The 24,867-nt window shown below is 42.2% G+C and overlaps 1 protein-coding gene across 7 annotated transcripts in view; it reads left to right on the top strand.

Moving 5' to 3' along the window:
- Positions 1-578: 578 nt before the first annotated feature.
- The window catches only part of NUP153 (nucleoporin 153), a 41,422-nt gene continuing 17,133 nt past the window's right edge, over positions 579-24,867 (top strand). For 6 of the 7 annotated variants that reach the window (XM_084282844.1, XM_084282843.1, XM_084282842.1 and 3 more), the window contains exons 1-10: positions 579-800; positions 13,298-13,511; positions 15,558-15,806; positions 17,013-17,152; positions 17,233-17,355; positions 19,513-19,623; positions 19,761-19,799; positions 19,905-19,958; positions 22,195-22,353; positions 23,478-23,530. In XM_084282844.1, the coding sequence (XP_084138970.1) occupies positions 741-800; positions 13,298-13,511; positions 15,558-15,806; positions 17,013-17,152; positions 17,233-17,355; positions 19,513-19,623; positions 19,761-19,799; positions 19,905-19,958; positions 22,195-22,353; positions 23,478-23,530 (1,202 nt within the window). In that variant the 5' untranslated portion in view covers positions 579-740. The remainder of the gene's footprint in view (positions 801-13,297; positions 13,512-15,557; positions 15,807-17,012; positions 17,153-17,232; positions 17,356-19,512; positions 19,624-19,760; positions 19,800-19,904; positions 19,959-22,194; positions 22,354-23,477; positions 23,531-24,867) is intronic. The other variant, XM_084282840.1, reaches the window with a different exon arrangement.

Here is a 24,867-nt window from a genome sequence, read left to right as displayed (position 1 = left end):
CCCGTTCTTGTGCTGTCCGGGCCGGCTTTTATTATGGCGGCCGCTCCCCGAGGCCGCCATCCCTGAGGCAGCCCCGCTCCCCTCCCCTCCCCCCCCGTCCCCTCACTCCGCGCTTTCCCGCGCGGCCCCGCCTCCTCCCCCCCCCCCCTCCCCTCTCGCGAGGCCGGGGCCGGGGCCGGGGCCGTCGCGGGCGGGTGACGCGCGGCGCGCGCCGCGCTGACGCGAGCCGCCATCGCCTGCCCCAATTGGCCGCGTGAGGCGAGCGGCGGAGCGGGGAGGGCGAGGGACGGGACCGGGACCGGGAACGGGACCGGGACGGGAACGGGAGGAGGAGGAGGAGGAGGGGGGCGGCGGGGCGAGGAGCGGGAGAGGGAGAGAGGAGGAGGAGGGGGAGGGGGAGGAAGGAGGGGGGAGCGCGCGCTCCCGTGAGGGGAGGGGGCGCGCGCGCGTAAGGGGGGGTAGGGGGAGGGGCAGGGCAGGCCGCGCGGCGCGGCGCGTGGCGGGGGGCGTGTGACGGCACAGAGCGGAGCGCGGCGCGCGGCGGCATGGCCTCGGGCGGCCCAACGGCCGGCGGCGCAACGGCCGCGGAGGGCTCGGCCGGCGGCGGGTGCGGCAGTTGCGGCGCGGGCGGCGGCGGCCGGGCGGCTGTGCCGCCGGGCGGCAGCGCCGAGGCCGGATCCGGAGCGCTTGGAGAAGGAGGAGGAGGAGGAGAAGGAGGAGTCGCTGCGGCTGGCGGCAAGATGAAGGGTCGGCGCCACCATTGGGGCGCCGCGAGGGCCCCCTACCCCAGGTGTAGGCAGGTGAGGAGCGGCCCCCACGCAGCGGGCCCTGCCCCGTAGCGCCTCGGTTACCCCTGTGATTACCCCTCAGCCCCTTGCTGACCCCCTCACCCGCCCCTTTATCCCTTTAATCGCCCTGCATCCACCTCTTTACCCCCTTAATTACTTCTTCAACTGCCCAATTACCCCCTTAGTTACCCCCTCAACCCCTTATTAACCGCCCTTAGTTACCCCTTCAGCCCCTTACTGACCCCCTCAACTTCCTCTTTATTCCCTTAATCACCCCCTACCCACCTCCTTATCCCCTTAATTACTCCTTCAACTGCCTAGTTACCCCCTCAACCCCTTACTAACCCCCTTAGTTATCCCCTTGGCCCCTTACTGATCCCCTTAATCACCCCCTAGCCACCTCCTTACCCCCTTAGTTACCCCTTCAGCGCCTTACTTTCCCCCTTTATTCCCTTAATCACTCTCTAGCCCCCCCCTGTACCCCCCTAGTTACCCCCTCAAGCACTTAGTTACTGCCCCTAGTTACCCCCTCAGACACTTAGTTACCCCCCTAGTTATCCCCCTCAACTGCCTAGGTAACTGCTTAGTTGCCCCCCTTGTTACCCCCTCAACTGCCTAGTCAACTGCCTAGTTGCCCGCCTAGTTGCCCCCCCTAGTTACCCCCTCAGCCCCTCACTATCCCCCTTACCCCTTTACCCAGCCTTTTACCCCCCTCCTCACCCTCCCTTTCACCCCCAGCCCACTGCCCTCAGGACCTCCAGGGCTTTCCCCGCTCTCTGCACCCTTCCTCGCCCCCTTGTAAATTCTCTGCACATTACCTGCCAGGCTTTACTTCTCCTTCGTGTGGTAGGGTACAGTAGGTTGACGGTGAATGCGGTCTGTAAATTCAGAGTGTGAAAATCCCCATGCTGGAGGGGGGACACGCTGAGATCCCTCCCAGCAGCTCATTGCTAAGAAATGTCAGGCGCCCAGAGAGGTGCTCTGCAGACGCCCTCTGCACGTGTTCGTTCAGCCAAAACCTCTCCGCTATTAAATCAGCAACGTAACTGAGTATCATATGCAAAACCGAGGGAGCACTATGCATGGATAGCTGCTCAGTTAGGTTTTTATCACTCGCAGAAATGCCAAGTCCCTTACACCATATATTGACAATCAGTCTAGTCCATCTAAAGCTGGCCTGGAAGGGCAATAAAACATTCCCCACGCTTACAGAGCAAACATTGAAACCTCGGGCTTCAACAACACATTAACGTTGAAAGTGTCGTATCTCGCGTGTGCCGACACTGCATAGATAACTGATAAACCTTACACGTGAATTAATAATCAGCGGAGATGGTTTTCCAACTTTGCTATTGTCTGTTATCTCTGGGTGTTTTCCAGTAGGTTTATTGAAACTGTGTGCCAGAGCAAACATGTGCTTGGGGATATCTGGGGGATTCTGCACAGAGAACGGATGCTGCACATCCAACGCAGATCAAATTAACAGCAACTTATCGGGGAAAAACTGTAATGATTTGATAAATAGGCAAACTGATCGATGTTGTACGTGTGCATTTATTATAGCTGATAACTTTGTAGCCATATGAATCGTGCAAATGCCCGTAACATAACAGGATGAACTTTGGGTAAATAGCTTGCTTAGAGCATTTGTCAATTAATTTCAGTTTGTTTTCAATGTAATGCCCACACTGCAGAAGTCTTTGTGCTTTAATGTTAATTGTCTCTCTGTGACACAGTTGGGGAGACACGAAAGCGATCGATGCGATTTTAACATGAGGTTATACCTCTGATTCTGATCCCTACCCTGCTGTTTTTCCCATCCTTCCCCCTACAACTTTTGTCAATAAGTCAGTTTGTAGAAATACTGAAATAGATCTGTTTTGTGTGCTTGTGATCAAAATTACAGCCCACCAAACCCTCCGTCTCTTATCACTAAGCTCTGAAGGTGCCTGGGCACTAGACAGTATAGTTAACAGCTTTGAAGTTCCTGGGATATCTAATTTACTTTTTTTTTTTCCCCTACCTGCAGGAGGGATGATTAGCAGGATGCCTAGCTCATGATTGTCAGCTTGCTGAATATTATTTAACCGTAGGTCCTGGGGTTTTGGTCAGGTGGGAATTCTCTGATCGTACCCGATGTGAGCTGCAGAGTCAGTCTCCTACAAAATACAGCAACAGCTTTAGGAGGCTCTTGCAAGAGGAGGTGCTGCTGCTTTTTAAAAACTATTAGTTAAAGCGCTTGTTCAGAATGTGGTAGACCCTACTTCAGCTTCCTTTTTTGCCTGGAGCGATCAACCTACATCTTCCACTTCCCAGGCAAATATCCCAGTCGTCAAGCTGTGTGTTATCTTCAGTTCTCCTGGTTGAGGCCGTGTTACTATCCAGAAAAAGAACGCATGATTCACTGAGCCAGAAAGAGGATGGATAAGAAAACGTTGCCCTCCAAGAATGGAGACGTGCAGGTTCTGGCCTTTGGTTTCAGAACTTCGTGCTCGTTTAATGTTAGATGTTCCTTACAGCAAGCATCCAAAGCCTATCATTTCCTGCCCTTTTCTGCCCGTATGCCTGATGACTAAACTTTAGAGCCCCGCTTCATTATGTTTTTGTTTGTTTGTTTTTAAATCTAGTGCCTTTTTTTAAACCGGATGAAATAGGAGAGGTGAACAGATGCTGTCTGGAAGAGAGCACTCGTGACTTGCAGCTTGTGTACTGTCCTAGGAGATGGAGATATGGATACAGATTGCCCCACCAGTGAAGGAACTAAACCGTGGCATTTTCCCTTTAGGGCTACCATCCTGCCTTATAAAAAGGGCACCATCAGCAGCTATATTATTAAACTGACAACAAGTAACAGCGCTGCTAGGTAAAGATAGTGTAGGCTCACCCACCCCAAAGGTTTCTGGGCTGGGAATCCTCAGAAACAAAAAGCTTTCTGCATTTCTGGATTAGGCAGTCTGGGAGTAGAATTTAGGAGTCCTTCCTCTGGACAGCTTTCTTAATGGCTCTGTGCTGACAGCCCCGTGCTGATTGCATTGACTTGAGATAATGCTGGGCTTGGCGTGCTACCCATTTCCTCAGCCATTTCATGCTGAAATATCCATCCTGCTTCTGTATCGTGTAAGGAGCCTGGGCACCTGGGTTAAAATTGCATCTGTGCCCTGAGAGCCGAGCACGTGAGGGCGAGGGAGCTGCTGTGTCCAACGCCGGGCTTTCAACTGCAGGATGTGGCCAGAAGTGCTCCTAAGTGCTGGGTTGCCCCAGTCATTTAGGTAGGCGTTACTCGCGTGGATGCATGATTGGGATGACTGTTCGCATTGTTAACTTATTAACCAGCTTCCCTACAGGAGGAGAAGAGGCTAGCATAACTTTGGGGGTTATTTTTTTTATTTGATAATTAATCATTCAAATGAAAATGTCAGAGAAGCTTGACTCTCTTGGACTTTTAAACTCGTGCAGGCAGATTCAGGCATGAGAAATCAATAATTAGTTCTACCTGAAATGTTTCTTTAACTGTCCTGTATGTTCATGTTAAGCTTCACATCAGAGCTTTTTCATATTGGCTGTCAGATTTGTAGATTGAAATTTCTGCTGGCTTTTTTATTTTTCTTACACGTGCATATGCCAGTGCACACTCGTAACGTAGATGTGCTACGCTGGTATAAAAGAAAACAATCCAAACATTTTCCTTGAAGAAACCAGCATAAGTTGCTACATACTTCTAATTGGTCTTATGCTTTGGATGTTACCATAAAGCCACTCATTTAATGTCCCGATCAGATAGCACCTCTGTCTGATGGGCGAGTTTTACAGAGTCATGTGAGATGTCATGTAAGATTCTGCCCAGGCAGAGCAGTTGCAGGATCAGGAATTTAAACTAAATGCAGCAATGCCTAAATCATTACATTATCACCTGCTTCTGTCTTGAAGGTGGGCCAGTTTTAAATGATTGTTTGATTTATGCCTGGGATTTTCTTGGCGTGCAGTGACTGCAGGCAGTGGGCAGAAGGAGTCTTGCAAGCTGCCGGGTTTATTTTGGGAGGAAATCTTGAAACTCATGCTGAAGAGTTCCTAGAATATCCTATTGAGTAATGTAAATTAGTTCATGTTAACCTGAAGCAGGGAAATACTAATTTATAAAAATCTTAAATCTATTAAACAACATCCATAGGGAGCTAGCTATGCAAGTATGACTTTATGGGTTTAATTCTTATTGACAGAATTACATCTTGAAATCTGCTGAGGTGATTGTGTTAATATTTATATGCATCTCCCTGCTCCTTCTGGTGTAGGAATAAGTTAGCACTTTGAGCTAAGTATTTGTAGATGTTAAGAATTGCTTAAAATGTATGTAAAGATTCTTTTAAATGAACGGGCTGGTAACTGACTTCAGAGGTTTTGTCTCCGTCCCAGCAATATCAAATTGTATCGGCGGAACAGATGTTGAAAGATACAGCTCGGCTTTTTACTGCCACCCAAAGCAAAAAATGTATCCTGGTGGGGAAGAACTTTCTAAACTGGGATACTGACGGTTTTCTCTCATTTAGGCTAGGAGTCCTGTCAGCGGTACCACAAACTGCAGAATGTGACTGCTATACCGTTTTATTAATATTTTTGTTGCTGTCATGACAGCCTTGGGGGCTGTGAAGTGTTGGGGAAAAACAATAGCAGTGAGCGTTGTCTCAGGACAGAAGATTTTAAAGCAGATGAAATAAATGTCTGTGTAAGCTGGGACACCGCACGTTGCCTTCATCTGCTGGCGGCACATCACTTCCTCTGTGTTATTTATTCCTCCAGCCGGTAATTAGCGCTGGTTCTTGCTCCCCTGCTGTGGAGGAGCTGAGCTGCTGATTCAGAAGACTGCGAGGATAGAGTGCAACATCTCTTTTTGCTTGCCGAAAAAAAGTTTTTTAGTTTTTGTAAATGGCAAGGTTGCCCTCGAGATCACAGCTAAGAGACTTTTCTCTGAGCTTGCTATTTCCAGACCACTTTTTAACAAGTCATCTCTTTTGTTAATGTGGTACAATTTTCCATTTTACTCTTGTTGAACTGCAAAAATCCTACGTTTTTTGCCATCTTTTTGATGTTCTGTTTAGTCAATCCAATATTTATTGTGTAGCTATTGTGCAACTAGGAAACGTTGGGTAGTCATATTTATACAGTCATGATAGAAGCCGGGAGATGTTCCCCAATGTACCTCTCGTGGTACATGCTGCTAAGAGAACATAACAAAAACTCCTCTGTGCTTTTTGTAACATAAAATACGTGTCTGAAGCTCAAGAATTAGTGTCTGTAATATTTTTCTAATTAAGATTTTTTTTTATCAATTAGGCAAAAATTTTATTACTTTTTATCTATTAAGTAATTCAGCTATTCAGTTTCATGAACAACGGCCCTACATTTGGGCGTGTTTATTATTTTCCCTTGTACAGTTCCCTTGTGCCCAGGTATTTTCCCTTTGTGCTACCACATTCTGTATTTTTTTTACAGTGCTTCTTAAAAGCCTTCACCTGCTTTCTCCTTATGCCTAGGCCCTCCAGGTCTTATCTACCTTTTTAGTGAAGGTAGGATTTAAATACACTTCTATAAGCCAAAGAGATACTAATTTTGCTAGCCACTTGAAGCTAGCGTTCTTCACAGCTGTTTGTCACCACGTCTGGAGGAAGGCTGGTACTCCTTCAGCTCTGTTAGGGACTGGGTGAGTACTGTCTGAACCCTTTCAAGCCAAGTCGGTTGGGTCATCTTAAAATTGAGCCAAGGTGAGTATGAACTGGCTTGTTTGACTTTGCCTGAAGCATAAGTCGTTTTGCAACTTGCTGATACAGTATTTGTCATTGTGGTATTCTAGATTGCTTTACAAAAATACTTATTAATTAAAAGAGCCTCTCAACTATATTTGCTTTTCTTTGTTGTTGTGGGCGAGGTTACAAATACATTCCCCTTCTTTTGACAAGCAGAGATTTTAAATATTTATTCGGCTCACTGTCTAGGAATTAGCACAGCACTAAAGTGGTTTTGTTAGGGCAGTAACACTGACGTTCTGGGGGGCAGTTTCCTTTGAGATTCTGTAACTTACAACTGCACTTTGCATTTACATACAGTGTCATTGTGTGTGTTTGGCTTGGTTGCGATTCACCAGCTGTTTTTTTTAAAGTAAGCATAAATTCATAATAAGCTTTACCTTTGCTGCAAAAAAAGTGCATGCTAATGTACGAGCAGCATGCACTAAGGTCCTACAGCTATGGTTTTAACACATGTGCTGGCTTTGCAAATACCTGTGCCAGCAGAAAATTTTGATTCTCCTTGCCAAGGTTGTTTATTATTGTCTCCACAGCTCTGCTGTTGGAAGGAGTTGTGCGAGTGTGTCCTGAAAGCTCGCTGACTTTGCTTTTAAGCTATAGCTGTGTTTTGAATCAAACTTTTCCTGAAGCAATTGGGTCTCAGGGCTCCTTCCTCTGTTAGAGGTGCAGGTCTGGTGATCTCCAAGACCAGCCAAAGATGCAAGCTGTTCAACTGTGCCAGATGCATGATAATTCTAACACTGCAATTGTTTAGTATTTGTTATTAAACTTACCTTACAAAGCTGTGGATTATATACAGATATGCAGATGTCGTAACCTGGGGTCACTAAAAAAAAATCTCAGTGCAACAGCAATTTGGTTACCCATAAGAGAAAAGTATTTAGGGACATGGCTTATGTTTGTGAGTTGCTCTTGGTTCTGTCAGCTGAGCTGTGGTGAAAGCACGTGGCCGGAAGGATGTTGCTGCCTCCGGTGACTGGAGGTTACGGCCCTGCAGCTGAGGTGAGCCTGCATCACCTTTGCAGCTTCAGAAGGTTAGCTGTGAATGTCAACAAATGTAACCCTAGCTGCTGCTGCAGCTAACGCAGCTGTGTCTGAGACTCAGCATTTTAGCTTCTCTTAAATCTTGTTAGGGAGTGCATGCAGCAGGGGCAATTGTAACACGATTTAAAAAAGTCTCGTGCCCTAGTTAATTGCAGGGTCTGCTGATTCGGTTAAATTGTGTGGTATAACTTACACGCTAGGCAACGTCTGTGTATGATGCTTTAAAAGTAGGAAAGTTTTAGTTTTGCTGAAATCTAATGCAAGCGTAGAAAATACCTGAAGGTGACTCTTTGGTTACTTGGTTTTAGCTTGCATGTTTGAGATAGTTTATGAGAAAAAGTACTGAATGTACGACAGGCTTGACATAATAGCGTTTTGCAAACCCGCATAACCTGTTGTCAGCTCTGTTTGTAGATCAGCATGGATAGGAAAGGTCGTTCAGAAGGAGCGTAAGAGTACTCTGACATCTTTTATATACACCACGGTTACTTAAAAAATATAATTCCATTTCTCTTGTTACAAAATGGTGATTTACTTTGGAGTGCTACTGCGAAGTGCCAGGACTTACATTTTGTGTCAGGAAGTACTTCAATTTGTGAGATGTGTTTCAGGTTACCTGTAACGTCTCTTCTACACTAGAAAGGCTTGGGCACGGGGACGATGAGCATCAAGCAGTGAGCTGCCCTCGAGTGGCATTTAACCATCTTTTAGAAGCTGTTGTGGGACTTGGCCTGCCCCTGCTTGTGTTTTACCTGCATAACGTGTCCTCCCGACTGCGAGCTGTAGCTTGCGAGTGCTTTTAGGCAAAGTGGCACTGAAAATATTGTTTAATTCATTGCTGGGAGTCAAGTATGTTGTTGGAGGTAGCGGATCTGTAGCATGTGGTGTGCCTTTGTATGCACAGATTTACTTAGAATAAATGGGGGGAATAGGGAGTTTGCTGTTTCTTTTGGCAAATATGTTTGTTGGTGGTGAACTACTGCAATGAATTGTGTTTTACTTAACGGAGAATACCTATAAATAAGATAGGCAGTTTAGGCATAACATTGTCTATTTAAATCCTAAATATATAAATGTATGTTACCATACATCTTGCTAAATCTGGTAACTGCTAATGGCCCTGTAAAGACCATCTGGTGCTATGGGAAGTGTGTTTCTTGATCATTTTAATTCTGAAAACTTTAAACTTCTTGTCTATTGGGTTATGCCAGAGTCTGTTATCCTCATACCAGGTATTGTTTTAGTTGTTGTTGTGCTAGTTGAGTAAAAATAATTGGTTTAGACTGTGTGGTAAGGGAAAAACAAATCTGAACTGTGTTTTGTTAGTGCAGTTCTATAGACTGGCTTTGAAACTTAGCTGCAGACACGCTGCATCTGTGAAGCAGTCTTTCAGTAAAGAATATTAACCGTACTTATGCGTCCCTTCTTGGGTTTAAGAACAAACTCACCTAAGACTGCTTGTGAAGTTGTAAGTGAAATTTGTCTCCTGGGTCTTAAATGTTTGGTTTTGGTGCTGATAGGTGTCTATCTCAAAGTGTAGCACAAAACGTGCACTCAGAGATCTACAGCACCACCACTGATCTCTGCTGAGGATTAGCGACAGCCTAAAGTAGTGCTTTTTACCAAGAAGGAAGGTGTCTTGTACTTTGCACCCTCTTTTGAAATGTTGTCAGCTGAAGGTGTGGACCAAACTTGAGATAAGGCCGTTCAGCGCCACAAGGATTTAACCTAGCGAGTTAGACACTGATTTACCTGTCAGAGCATCTACTGGCCTTTTGCACTCGGGTGGAAATGGTAACAGTGGGCTGTGTCTTCATGGGAGAAATCATCAAGCAGCGCTGAAATGTAAAGCAGCACCAGAATTTCCCTGGGAGGTTCCTTCTCAAGCTAGCTACAGTAAGGAAAATGAGGCTCACTTTGGCATGGGGAAGCATAATCCCTTCTTCACGATTTTTAGAAATAAATTTGAACTAGTCCAGTTACTTTAAATAAAGTAGTTGGTTTTTCCACTGTCACGTAATTAATGACATTCCTGTAACATACTGTTCATATTAAGTCGTAAGTTTTATTGTCTTTTTCTTCTAACTGAAAAACTCTGCTGTCCTGCATCCAAACCGAAACCACTCCCTAGACAGCAAGAGCTTGGTTAGTCTGCAGGCAGCCTGAGCCCGCGCTGCTGCACAAGAGAGGGGATCACGTCGGGTTTCCACTCCTGTCCCTGCGTTGGCACCAGCGCCTGTGTAAGCACACGGTGAGCTGGACCCGGTGAGCTGGACCCGGGGCTGCCCCCAAAATACATCACAGCCCACAGGTGAATGTTTGTCTGGGTCGGTTTGATACAATCCGCATGGTGTGCGCACACTCAATCAAAAGGAGGGAGAGGTCTCGTTTCTTCCTTCTCCTGTGCTGGCTGCTTGATCTTGCTCTCCCTCCTGGGCCGTTTGCGTTGCACCACGCCAGCTGAATTCATTAGTCCAGCAGGGAAACACGTGCGTTTTGCCAGCTTAACGAATGCAGCCAGCAGGGAGGGCAGCCTGCTGTGCGCCAGAGCTGGCACAAGGTAACCGTGGGGGATGGAGAGAGCCTGGAAGCCCTTTTTGGTGATGGGAAGTGCTTCCTCCGATCCGCGGCCGCTCGCTGAACTTCACCCTCAGGTGCAGGCTTTCTTTTTGAGGATTTACTGATTTGTATGTTTTAAGAACTGAGACTTCTGAAATTGGAAGAGAAAATTAAAATACAATAATCTGAGTTCAGCTGGAGGTAAAAAGTTGATGCTTATAGAGGAGTGCATCTAATGAATTAGCTCTTTTATCGGGTTGTGCTTTTTGCATCTCTGAAGAATTTGTGTTAGTGTGTTGCCTTTCTGGATAATTGTTTTAGTCCATCCTTTGTCAAATAGTGGGATTTACTTAAGTCTCTCATACTGACATCAACTCTGTTACAAAAATAGATGTTTTCCAGTAAGGCATCGTTTCCAAGTATTCCTGCCAATACTTTTGCCCCCATTGCTGTGTGAGAGACCCCTGGCAAGCTGGGAAAACTGTCCTATTCCTTAAGTATTTTTTGCCAAGAAATAGCCCGCTTTTAAGTTCGGAAGTTAAACTGTAACATTATTTTTTCTCTTTATATAAACCATTTAAAGAAATGGTGTTTCGAAGTAGTAAACTACGACACCTGTTTGTTTACTGGTATTTCCCCCTCTGTATCTTTTGTTTAGGGATGCATCTGAAGGCAGCTTGCCTCTGGTAACTGTAGCTGTGGCTACTGTTGCTTGGTGTGTGTATACATTGACAGAGAGGTATCTAGCAGGGCTGCGGGCTCTTGGGATGCGCAGCATTTGAGGAGCTGCTGTAAATACCTATTAGTAAGCTATCGGGCCTTTTCAGTGGTTATTTTTTCATGTGCTGTGTTGTTCTCCTTTCCTGCTGCTATTTTAGGATGAGAATAGCGTGCGAGTGCGTTTCAGACGAGCAGGCAACTGTTGAGACTGACGGCAGCTCTCAGACTGCTGAAATCAGTGGGCTAATGCTGAGTCTGCTGAAGGACGGGAGCACAGTCACCAGCTGAAGCGCTGCTACATGCGGCTGGGGTGAAACTGCCTGTCCTGTGGCAATGGGGAGCCCCCAGAGCAGCTCCCTCCTCTGAAAGCAGGGGGTTTGTGCAGCAGCCTGTTGGGTGTTAAACCCTAGAGGGATTAATGATGGCAGTAGGGAACCTGGGATGTGGTGCTTTATTTCTTGGTTTGCAGCTGTGACGGGCAGGTAGGAGACACCACTGGGAAGTTCTCAATTTCTTGAATCTTTTTGTGAATGGGCACGTCTGCAGGGTGTGTTTTACTTCTGGGGGGAGCGTTTGTTTCTTTTTTTAGCAATATCGATGTTAGATGGCAGGCGCTGGCTCATTCACAGCGCCTGCCTCGTTCTTGTGCAGTCCTTTAATCAACATTTTTGCTATGCAGTAGGAAATTGGAGGTATGTTTCAGCATATTTTACTTTTCCTTGCTTTGTCATTGACAAAGCTTCTTGTTTTACACCATGCACGGGTTGGATGGAGCAGGCTGTCAGTACTTCCCACTTCTGGCTCCTGAAAGGGCTGGAGAAATTATTTGGGGTTCAGTTCTTTCCTCAAATGCCACTGATGCGGGGAGCAGCAGCCAGGCTGCCATATGCAAGAAAGGGTCAAAGCAGTCTGGCTTTAGGTTTGGATGGTAAAATGTCATCTTGGTTAATTATTCGTCTAGCTAGGCTCTGTAGTTATTCACTTAGGTTATTATAGGTGACCGGGTGTTTGCTCTTCTGAGTGCCTGTGACTTCTTCCGTCTTGAGTCTCGGGCCACTTTCTGTACGGGGAGGATTTCCACAGCAACAAAATCCTACAGGCCTATCCTAATGTCTGTTTTTGCAAACTTGAACCCATATGAGTTCCTGATACGCTTCCATTCATCGGAGAGGAATATTGGCCCCAATAAAAGGGGAACGTGGAAATGAGGGGCTGGGGAGGAGGAAGGGGCTGCCTCCGCTGGTACCGCGTGTCGGACTGTGTGTCAGCTATGGCATTACGTGCGTTTAATGGTTTTTGTAGGGAAGCTGAGGCTTAGGATTTTTGGAGAAGAATAGCAACATCCAGAGCACTTTGTACTTGTGTGTGTTTTAATGTATTAACCGTGATGGATGTGTTTATTTGGTGGTGTCTTGCGTGGTTTTAACTGTCCTTGGATATTTATTCTGTCTTCGTGCAAGTACACGATGAAATTACAGATCATTAGGAAAAATGTCAAATTGTGAATTAAGATGGCTTTCTGGAGAAAGGCTTTGTGTTTTCTGTCTTCCTTTCTTCCTCTTCCCATGCCTCTCTCTTAACCCCAGATTCAGGGCTGTCTGGTTGTCTTATTTTCCGTAGTTTGCGTTATCATGTATGGAAAACCTAAATGATTCAGGTTTTTATTTTGGCTTCTACGCTAATTTTTTTAAGAGTTGAATACAGCACAGTTCTTGTTTCAGAATGATTAGACTGTAACTTCTGCATGTTCAAACTACATTATCAGTTTTCGACACCCAAATAATAGTTTAGACTACACAATCCTGTTGCCTGACACCAGAGAAGCAGGCGAGCAGGGCTGTTGGTGCAGACCCAGCCAGACCCCGCGATACGTGCGTTAGCAACTGATGAACAGATTTTTGCTCAACTTCATCACCTCCTGCCACTTCTCATTGCGTTGGGGTTGCTGAGTTAGCTTTCGTGTTTGCTCGCACCAGGGAGGCGAGCAGCCCGTCGTGTGGCTGTAGGCAGGTTTAGTTGGTTTTCACGTGAGAGTGCGAAGAGGAAGAGTCCTGGAACAAGTCTGTAGGTCAGGAGGTATTTAGGCACAGAGTTTCCTGATGCCCTTGCGAATTGACAACCTGCTGGTGAATTTTGGCAGAAGTTTCAAAATTTTGAACTTTGACAAGGTCACTTGGAAGTGCAGAAACTGATAAGTAGTCGTAAATCAATCTTAGCTGAATTTTAGGTGTACCAGAAGTATAGTGATCCTATGCTAAGGATCAACCTTGTCGTCGTCTTCTGAGTATTTGCTATATAATATCTGTCTTCAAGGTCCGTGGAAAGTTGTATCCCAGCATATGCCATTGACTGTGTTTCTGTAATTAAACAAGTGTTTTTTCTTTCAAGCAGGGAATAATTAGCAGAGTGACAGAAACGGTGAAAAGTATTGTACCGGCGTGGCTGCAGAAGTATTTCAATAAGCGTGAGAATGAGTGTGTAGACGCAAATAAATCTGCAAACCAGGCGGCGACTCCAGTAAACTATCATCATAATTATGCAGACGGAGGTACCATAAATGATGGGAGATACACGCCTGAACGAGCGAGACTTAATAGACAAGGTATGTGAAAAATCATTCGGAATTCTGGCCATCTGTATTTATTCACAGATTTCTAGTTTTGAATCCGAATATCAAAAGGAAATTGGAAAGAGGGTTTTGACAGAATGAAAAAACAAACAAGAAAGTCGAAACAACTGTTTGTGAAACTGTCTTAGCTTTAAACTGCACGCACAATTACGAAGCATACATCTTATGCTCTTGGAAGGCATCAGTTAACTTTACATACTCTATTAGCCAGGTGCTAAATGCTGAAAATAACTCATTTGCAAGTGTGCTAGGTTGCATTTTCCATATTTTAAAAGATACGGAATGAAAATCTAATTGCGTAAGGCAATTAAAAAATTAATTTGTTTTGCAGTCTTCAAAACAAAATAATAGATGCTAGAACGGCACAGGAAAATTCCATCTCGAGTCCTGACTTTTTTGTTTTGTTTTGGGCTTTGATCAATGTAGTAAAGTTCCTTGTTAACTTAATGGAGAACTAGGGAACTTGTGCATGGATGTGGTTTATGACATTATTATCCTTAAAATATTCAATAACCTTAAGGTCTACGCGGGGGGAAGGGGTGTCTTTGAAAAGGTATTTGGACTGTTGGCAACGAGGTTTGTAACCCCTTTACTGCACAAAAGATTAATTTGTCTTATATCCGATGCCTCTCACTGTTACTGTAGTCTTATTGTATAAATCTGCACATACTCTTACTTGAGTTTCTCTTAAATTAGCTGTTTTGGGGAACTCAGCTTTTAATAAGTAAAGAAGTTTTGTCTGAGTGTGCGTAGATAACCATAGGTAAACTGGAAAGTCAGTTGCTTCTGTTGTTGGCAGAATCAAAAAATAATGAGGTAATATCTTTGCCTCCAAACTCATCTAATTGTAAACAAGGAGATTGATTGCTTTCTGTGTAGCTGTAGCTTGGGAATAAGTTTGGATAGAAGAATAGAGAAGGTCTTCATGACTGAGGAACACATGTTGGCTTTTCTATGTAACTGTGTGAAAGGAGCTTTCAGTAAGAACAGCTGCACTGGAAGCTTACTAACTCCAGGAGATCAGGAGCAGGTGGACATCCTAGAACCTTTTGTAGCTTATGTAGCTGTCTGTGAGTGTTACTTGCTATGCTTAAGAATAAGATATTTTTTTAAAATTATTACTTCATTTTTAAACAAATGTGTTTCTTCAGCTCTGAGGTATCAATGTGCTGGAGCCTATATTCCTTGCTTAGGTGGCCTTCAGCCCGAATAACTTTCTGTATCTCAAACGGTACTGTTCTAAAAATCTGCTCATGGTTTGGAGAACTAATTAGTGGTACTGCAGTGGTTATGAAGATTGAACTAACTAGTTTAAGCTTGAGTGCGAGCATCAAGAGGATAGTGGCGCAAAGTCATTTTAATTGCCCAGATTCCTGGGGGAGACTGTAGGCTTTTATCAGGCCACTGGCATTGTTTGCAGACCCTTTGCTTCAAGAGGAAAAAATGTTCATCTGGTTACTTGGGTCAACGTACTTGTCCCTTGGGTCAAAATCCCAGTAGTTAATGGGTAGGAGATACTGTTTTGCCTCTAACATGAGCTGATATGGTAGAACTTGGGAAAAAAAGTACTGCAAATGTTCATTTTCATGCTGTGTATTCAGATTAATGACCTTTGTTCCAACATTATATAAGCTGCAGTGTTATCTGTGACTTAGCATGTAATCTCAAATTTTGTAAAGCTTATTGCAAGCTGTACGTGCGAGGAGGAGTATGTGTGTTTGACTTAGTGAAAGGCCAAGTCAGTGTTAGAGCATTTGAACACGGGGTCGGAATCTGGTGTTGTGAAACCTCATAGTTAACTTCTTCTGAATGCAACATTAATACTCAGTATTGCAAGCAGTGTTGTTGTTGTAGCCAGACAGTTAGATGAAACCGTATCTGGGTGAGGAAGAAGTTAAATTTGGCTTCTCTATTTTTGCGCTTAGAACTTGGCAATAGCATGGCTGTTGATAGGAAACAGGTTTTGGCTTCTGTGAGCTTGTCTATAGCAAAGCTAATTATCTCCCTGTTCTTGTCTAGAACCATCCACAAGTAGATCAGCACTGAACTACCCAGTTGCCTTAACAAGGCCCGCTCTTCATCGGAGTCATTTGAATTATACCATGTCGGATTCTTCTGTCTCACCTTCTCAGCCCTCGACATCTTCAATATTTGGCATTGGCAGTCCTGGACTCTCTTTCATAAAAGAAATCAAAGATTCTACCTCTCAACAAGACGATGACAACATGTCAACAACCAGTGGCTTCTCCTCTAGAGCATCTGACAAAGGTGATTTTTCTGTTCCCTGTTTAATTGACTTTTTTTTAATGTGAAGTACTTTGCGTTCTTTAATATTCCACATCACCTTAGTAAACAAAATAGGAGAATGTCAGCTTTGGATGCAAGAATTAAATTTAAGTTTTAGTGTTTTAGAAGTATATAATCCTATCACCTTTTTAATAGAAGCCTGCTTTGGAATACGTTTGTGATACCCTGATGTTACAAAGAGTCGATGCTGAAATACACACTTTCAGCTAGGTTATATGTAAATTTTGAACTGGGATGGTAGGAAATCAGGCTGACTTGCTGTAGCTTGACAACTAGGATGATTGTCTAGAAGGAAGAGTGACTCAGAATATCTAACAGACAGCTGGTTAAATGTGAATAACTGTAGGTGACAAATAGAATCACAAGATGTTTTCCTGTGTTTTAGTAGGAGAAGATAAGAAAACTACTCTGACATAACAAGTTGTGGGCTGTTTTTTTGACCTTTCTTGGTAGAAGGCTTCAGCTGTCAATACTTTAATGTCTTTTGCCAAATTCATTAAGGAAGGCACACCATTTTAAAATAAAAAATAAGCATTGTGTCGATGTAGATTGGTACCTAGGTCTTCTCACTGAAAGGGCAAACAGCAGGTTTGCAGCTTTTTCTAGTCCCCCAGATAGACAGGGACTGAAGTGTCTTCAGCAGGTTTTTCAGAGAACTTCTGTATGGTTGAGAGTAGAGTTGCTGGGCTTTAGCAGTATAACCTGAGTGCACTACAACTTTCTGGTGTGTCGTCGTAAAACATATATGGGAAGAAGATCGTTAACTCTTAGAGCAGCCTTCTAGGAATCTTCCAGGTGTAAAACCTGTGCAGTTATGATCTGTGCTGGCCTCCAGCCTTTTACCAACATAGAAAAAAGCTTTGTCTGTACAAATGCACTGATGTTTATGCAGTTCTCTTTTATTTTAGCGCAAAAGGGGAAAAAAAATCTTCTGCATTGGAAGCACAGTATTAACTTGTTAAGATTGCTGAAAACTACTTGCAGCTCAGTGAACAGTTTTCAATTTTGTAGCTGATACTTGATTTTCAGTCTGTACATGAAGCTGTTTAAAGGAGCTGAAGCCACATTTATTTTTGTGTATTGAAGAACTTGAATTAGTGTGATCTTTATTGTTAAAGTTCTGTATGTACTAGAGACGTTTACATCTAACATATGTCACTTTGGCAGATGTTGGAGTTTTAAAAAATACTTCTTCATCACTGCTCTGGACCACAGAAGCTGACAGAACTCATTCCCTCTCGCAGCATTCTGCAGCTAGCTCTAAGAAACCTGCATTCAGTTTATCTGTTTTTGGAGGAGTGTGTTCTGTAAGTACTGCAGTCTTTCTTTTAATCAGTTTGAATGTGTACCTGTTTTTCTATCCACTTACCGTACTGTGTTTCTGTAGGCACGCGGAAGCACATCTGACTGTAAGAAAAACCAGCCTGGGTATTCTCCATTTTACCCTGGAAAGACGGCCTATGGTGGTGCAGCTGTAAAATCAAAGCCGCCGATGGTACAGCCTTATCGGGTATGAGAAAAGTAGGGTAATGGGAAATAGTGATGGAAACAAAAAAGCAGCACTGCCAAAGGAGCTTTGAGCAGGGAGCTGAATATGTGGTAACAGTTGCTATTCTGCCCTCTTTGTCTACAAAAATAGAACAGATTGATTTCGGGTTAAGTTCTTTTTTTAACAGTTTTTACCACAGGTAATACTTGTCAGAAAGAACAAGAATGACAATTTAGGCTAGTTGTTGGTAGTCAGGGTTTCCTCTGTTGTTATTTCTTTCAAGAAGTTCCATTTGAGTGCCATTGTCTGCCTCTGACTACATTGCATCATGTTATTTTAATGTAAATAAAAACAATGGCAGCATAACTTTGAAAACTTGTGTTTATAGTAGCAAAAGCTACAGTAGTCAAACCTGGCTAATATTTATCTGTGGATCTTTTTTTCCAAGCATGCCTGCACTCATGCTATGAATATGTTGTATAAAACTGCGCTCTTTAAAAATATCTAAAATTAACTTTGCTGATCCTTTGCTCTTCTGTTACGTAGAGGCATGCAGGACTAAATGCAGTCCCAAGATAAGCAGTAACATGCTTTCTATTTTGAATGATTCATATAGTTCTTGAAGAGAGTTATTTGCCCCCAAGAGTTCTTGGAAATAGCAAATAAAAACTGCTGACAACTCTGATTAGCTAGAGCTGAATCGAAAAGGAAAGTCAAATCGGGTTTGGTAGGAATGTATTTAAATCAATTTGACTTTTATCAATAAATCAAAAGGAATTTTAAGGAAATGAAAACATGGGTTTGCTGGATCTGTTCTGACAGTCCAGTTCTGCAATGGAACAAGGGCAGTACCTCACTTACGGGAAACCTTGAAAACTTGTGGTTCAAAGCTGGGAACCCTCTTTGGTCAGCTATTTTTGTTTTCTAACAATATTACTGGATTATGGTAAAAAGAGGAACCAAAATACTAGGCTTTTAAAGGAGAGAGAAGCTTGCTTATTGCTGCTTGCTGTGGATTACAGCGATGTACTAGAGAGTCCAGTGAAGGGCCACCAAGATGATCAAGGGTCTGGGAGCACCTCTCCTCTGAGGAGAGGCCGAGACTGCTGGGACTGTTCAGCATGGAGGAGAGGAGGTTCGGGGGGGGAATCTTATTGATGTATGTAAATACCTGAAGGGATGGTGCAAAGAGCATAGAGAGCCATTCTGTTTTCAGCGGTGCCCAGTGCCAGGTCAGGAGGCAACAGGCACAAACAAAATGAGGATCTGTCTGACCATCAGGAAATGCTTTTCTACTGTGCGGGTGATGGAGCCCTGGCACAGGTTGCCCAGAGAGGCTGTGGAGTCTCCCTCTTTGGAGATCTTCAAGAGCTGACTTGACATGGTCCTGGGCAACCTGCTTGGGGTGGCCCTGCTTGAGCAGGGGGTAGACCAGGTGATCTCCAGAGGTCACTTCCAACCGTAACCATTCTGTGGTTCTGTGAGTCTCACTTGTGTTTTTATATGCTGCATGGTCTGCTTCCTGTCTTCACATCGTGTGATAAGCACAGAGGGGTTTAACGTGGGAAGAAAAAAGTCACACCAAGGGAAGTTTTTGAATGATACTTGAAGTTGGGTGGTGCAAATAAACAGTTTACTTTTTCAGTGTAATATTTAGATCTGTTACAGTTTAAAGCGGGTCTTTATCTTTTAAAACAAAGATTTGCAGCCAACTTTAATCTTGGGGGAAGGGAGGAAGCAAGAGAGAAGTAAAACTAGTTCCTGGTTATGATTGTATACACTGATTTTAAGATGGTACACTTACACCATCGTGAAACTCTGAGGTCTGTGTTGTTACCGAAAGTACTTTCTGTACCACAAGCCTTTTCTTGAGTTCTGTTTCCCTGATTACTGCTTTGGAGGCCTTAGCAGTCCTAGCATCATCCGTCTTGACCTTTTACAAGTATGGATTTCTTTTATTACTCGTGCAACAAGCACATGCAAGATGCACTGAGGCCCAAGGTAAACTTCGTTGTACTCAGAATGTACTCTTCTTTACGGCTTGAACTCCCAGTGACTGCGTTTTTCTCTGTCATCAGAATATATTGGTTATATCATCAGTGTAGCCTTGAAACATAAAATACATGCCTCCTTAACTCAGAATTGGCCATTGTAACACTTAAAATGCTAATTTTCCAGGTACAAATGAGAGTGAGAGCTAGACAAGAAAAAGTGCAGTCCCACGCTACCTTAAGTACCGCAGCACGGTGCATCTTGGAGGCAATGGAGAAGCTGTCAAGCCCTTTGATGGTAAATAGCACTTCTTTTAATCCGTTTTTGCTTCATGTGTTTATAAAACTTAGTAAATGTGCCATCAAAAGATACAGATAAAACTGTTCTTCTTTATGTTGTGTCGAGTTTAATTTATTGCACTATTTTTTCAACAGGATGCTAAAAGAATGCCACCTCTTTTGCCGCTGAGTTCTGTAAGTTGACCATGAACCTCCATATTTTTATTGCAGGGAACCCCCTCTCTCAGGAAAAAAAAAAAAAAAAGCCCTCTAACATTTAGGCTTTATTTTTTCCCTTAGCCTCCAGACATAGATGAACTGAATATTCCTGACCTCCAGCCCAAACGAAGAAAGGTAAGAACCAATAATGTCTTAAGATGAGGTAGATAACTTTTCTAATGCTTTATCACTATTAGAAAAATTTTCTCAAACCTCAATGACAACATACGCATCTAATCAAGTTAATATTGGCATCTATCTACAAGAGATGAAGGGCTGTAAAGATTACTCACGTTAAGATTTGTTATCTTTGTAAGTTGAGAGCAACGACTCTAGAACACACAAAGTAGTTGTATCTTGTCCCCCAGTTCGGGGTGAAGCTGCATATTAAAATTCCTGTTGAGGAAATTTTTTCTCTTGAAGAAATGATCACAAACAGAAAAATACTGATTGACTGGTCATATAGACTTTGTACGGACTTCGGTGTTCATTTGGGCACAGCAAACTATTTTTCTGCTTTTTATCACCATTCAAGGTAAAAACAAGGGAAATTGTTAATTTCTGACACTATAAATCTTATGCTCCTGAATTCCTATTTGGAGGTAGCACAGAATTGGTGATAATGCTGTGGTAAAGCATGATTTCCTTTCATTTTGTTTAAAAAATGAAAACCAGTCATCTTTTTTTGGTGACTTTAATTAAGGGGTATCATTGGGTTTATTAAATTGCAAAACCCTGAAATGACCGCTTTAAGATTAGGTGACTGAAGGAAAGAACAGGATGTGCACACTCTTCATCTTCTGTTCTAATGAGAAAAGGGACAATGTCTCAAGAAGTTTCTGTGCTAATTCCTTGATTGGATGTATAATTAAGTTTACAATCACTTCAGAGTTTGCAAACATCTCAGATTTCCTGTGCCATCTTTTCACCATATGCCAAATTACAAAGGCATTGAGGAGTGAAGTATATCATAAATATTATCCAAATAACTAAAAACAAATCTGGTGTGAACTCTCAGTTATATTATAGAAATACACCTGTGATAAGGCATTAAGAAAGATCTGCCAGCTTTGCAACCGAAAGCCTGAAGTTTTCAGCCACTAAATGAATGTTGCACGCAGCTGTCACTGGGTAGAAGGAGATAGATTGTCTATTCATAATACTAGAATTCATAATGCTTGGCAGGAGAAGGGTAGCCCTTGATGAGAAGCAATTATTTGCGAAGGAGATGATTGTGTGTTTTCCTGCTGAAGTGAACGTGTGGTTGACAGAACACTTGTGCACTCAGGCTAAACTTCTGCAGTGGGTAGCAGTGATGTGGTATTTTTCTTATTTCAAGGAACTGTACCAGGCAGAATAGCTCTTGGTATATTAAATGCCTAACTGGGGGAATTAATATTTTTCTTTTTTACCTTTAAACCAGCAGTGAACTATCGTTCACTCAAAGCAGATTTGTGAGCTTACATAAAACGTATTTTATTCAAGGTTTCAGAATGAATGTAATAATTTTTAGAAAGATATATTTTTATACACTTCATAGGTAGTGTGAATTCTGTTACTAAGAGTTGGGAGATACTGTGAAACTAAAGCTGCAATGTAAGCAATTTTCTGTTGGTATTGATTTGAACAATAGCATACTTCCTAAGACTGTATCTTCTGATCCTTAAGACTGCAGGTGGAGCCATTGGTAAATCTTTTAGCCTTCAGGGTTTGTTTTCTGTTTGACAGTTCAGTTAAGTCAGTTCTGCAGAACATGCAGTGGTCTGTGTTAAAAATTAACTCTGGTCTGTGAAAATGTGTTGAAAAATGAAGTCAAACCCACTACTTGATGTGCATCTAAATGCACATCTAAAGCATTGGATCATATTCTAATGAATGAGATTATTGTAAGATCGACAACTTTTTTTTGAATGTGTTCTATTGTTTGTGTAACTTTGAAGGGGGAAAATGTAGGGAATGTGAAGCTCAGAAGCCTGTATAATTAGTTGCTTAACGCTTTGAATGTTAAATTAATGAATTAAGCTATTAAAAAAAAATCAGTGTGGGCAGAGGAAAAGATAGGAACATATAGGAACATGAGTTATTTTAATTATGGTAGCATGAATTATTTTGTCTACGAAGCTGACTGCCAAATTTTGAAATGGAATTCAGTCAGACTTTGGCTACTTAAATATAGCTTTATGGATTTTGTTACTGGTTTTCTGGTGATTTCCCTCTATAGGTTGAATGGTTTTTAGAATTTTCAAATTGTATTCACAGAGTGCCAAGACCGATGGGAGCTTTATAGTTCTGTAATTTGTTTTCATCAATAAATATTGGAATTATTTTGGGTAGACGTAAGGATAAATTGATTGCTGTTTCCCTTTCAAAGCTGGACTCCCAGAATGAGTCCCAGCATCCACCTGTAAAGAGACTTGTGACACCAAGGGTAAACCCTCATTCAATGCATCGGGTCCAGTATTCTAAACCATCAAAGACTTCAACTCCTGATTCCAGCAAAATTTGCAACAGAGTAGACACAAAGTACCAAGTAAGTACATTTTCGAGTCCTTATGTGCCTGTTTTTTTTTTTTTTTTTTTTACAATCTTGGAATGTTTCTCAAACCAATTATTATACTACCTTTGCAAAAAGTACTGATAGTATGTTTGAGGCGAGCTTTAAGGCAGTGGGAACCATTGTGAAATAGATTGAGCTTTTATGGATTTAATTCTGGTTTTGGAATGCTCAGTGTCTTGTTGTTTTCACAATATCATGATGTGCTATTGAGTCATCCTGTGCTCAGTGAAAGAATATTAAAAGACAGAAATGTTTTCCTTTTGTATTCTCATGAACACAAAGCTGTCACTGATGAAACATGCTCATGTTCTGTGTAAACTATTTCAGGTGAGCTATGTGCTCCAAGTGAGAGCTGACAATGCACTGAGTTATCGTTTTTGATTGCTTTGGTGTAGATGGAGTCTGATAAATTTTCCATAAAATTAAATTGGCATCTCCTTCTGCGAAAACACCCATGTTTCCAGTATCAGTCTGAGTGTACAAATGATGACGTGTTAAATGTATGGGCTTTTTAGGCAGGAAATCAAAGTGAACAGTAATACTGGTTACTTACTGCTTTTAAATCTTTCCATCTCTGTATTGTTTAGCCAGCACAATCTCCATTTGGTGAAGTTCTAGACCACATGTAGCAGCAACTGCTTAGTTTTTAGGGGAGGTAGAGGTTTGTTTGTTTGTTTTCTTTGCTTGTTTGTTGATAAATGATAGAAAACAGAAAAGTATGTCCCTTTTACGGGGTTGGTAAACACAAGTTTTGATGAAAACTTGGCCCCACATGTACACAATTTTTGTCATGTTGTTTAAAATAATTACTTTCTTTGGTAGAGAATTTGACAAATTTGATTTAGTGTTCTATCAGTTTGTCCTCAGTGCTGAGTGAAGCAGTGATGCTCACTTTAGCCCCAAAGTTTAACTGAACTGTACCCACAGTGCTGAATTAGGGAACAAGGTTAAGTAGGTGAGGCGTATTCAGTGTTATAAAATTAAAAATAAATAATAATTTAAAAAAAAAAAAAAACACAAAAAAACACAAATGGTTTTGGGTACTTTGTGTATTCTGTATATATTCAGCTAAATCTTGAAATAAATTTAACTTGCAGGGGATGAGAGAGAAGACTTTGCCTGTGAAACAGCAAGCAGAACAATCTGGAAGGTATGACATGTATTCATTTAAAACTTACTTGAAGGAAGAAAGAAATCTCCTTTTCAGTACAGTCTAGATGCTTGCCTTTTTGGAAAGGTGGTGACAGTTCTCAGTAAAAGGAATGGGAAATGCAATGAAAATTTTGTATTTTGAGGGAACAGCAAAGTCCAGATTGTGTTTGAAGATCGGTGTAACTTTGAGAAAATTGTTGCTTTTATGAAAAGAATGAAGATGAACAATAATAAAGTGACTGATACATCACTGATACACCACTTTTTATCCCAAGTTTATCTTCCGAGTAGGATATGAAGATGGGAAACAAGGCGTGCTATAATGCTGTATCCATGGAAAGGATCTGTGCTTTTGGAGGCCTAATTTTTTCCTTCTATAGGAAATATGGATCGTTTTGTAGTTTAACTAAATCTTTAGTGTTACAAATTTTGCTCTGACAGATATTTCATAGTTTATATGTCAGTTTATTTATAACAAAACAATTTGTCCCTCTTAATGTTCCCTAGGGGAAAAGCTATTAGTTTTAGCTATTTAATTGCTTGGAGTTTGAAAGCTCTGTCCTCATGGAATGATTCTTTCTGAAGTATTCTTTCGAAGGTAAAGTAGGCGAAGTGAGTCACAGGTTTTTTTTCTTTATTTTTTAAGCAAAAACCTGGAAGAAGATTTATTAGTATTTTTTTTTTTTTAATGCTCCTTTCATGATGAAGTTAATTGTTTGCTCTGAGTTCACATGAAGACCATGTGTTCTTTAGAATCATTTGAGGCCAAATGCTAACTCATCTCTAAAATAAAAAAAAAAAAAATCCGGAAGAATTAATTGAATTTCTTCTTGAGGAGACTGCTTTGTGTTATACTGCTTTCTTGGTTTAGGATGTTAATTAGTTAGTTAGTTCGTTAGGGTTAGGATGAGGTATCCTCCAGATAATATTGATGGCTTTCCCTTCTGGGCAAATGGTGTTTGGGGTAATAACGCTTGAGTTAGGACATTTTGCACCCTGCCTTTTTAGGGGGTTGCTCTTTTCAAAGAACAGTAGCAGGGAATTTTGCTGACTCTGCTCATCTGCCAAGCAATTCTTATGTGACCGTGGGCATTCTTTGGCTTGCAGAAAGACCTCAACGTTTTTGTTTTGGCATCTAAAAGTTCGACTTCACAACCACCACCTTTTTAGGGGTGGAAGCGACTGGCTTTAAGGTTCTGGTACAGGTGCAAACAGGTGCTGGGTTTTAATTATGTTTTTTTCAAACTGTTCTGAATTATCTTTGTTAGAACTCCTTTCTACTTCTCCATTTAGGAAGGAGATCCAGAAAACTCATACTGCTTTTGATTGTGTTCA

The sequence above is a fragment of the Netta rufina genome (genome assembly GCF_964035555.1).
Source record: "Netta rufina genome assembly, chromosome: 2".
NCBI classification, from domain to species: Eukaryota; Metazoa; Chordata; class Aves; order Anseriformes; family Anatidae; genus Netta; species Netta rufina.
This window is presented reverse-complemented; position numbering and strand designations above follow the sequence as displayed.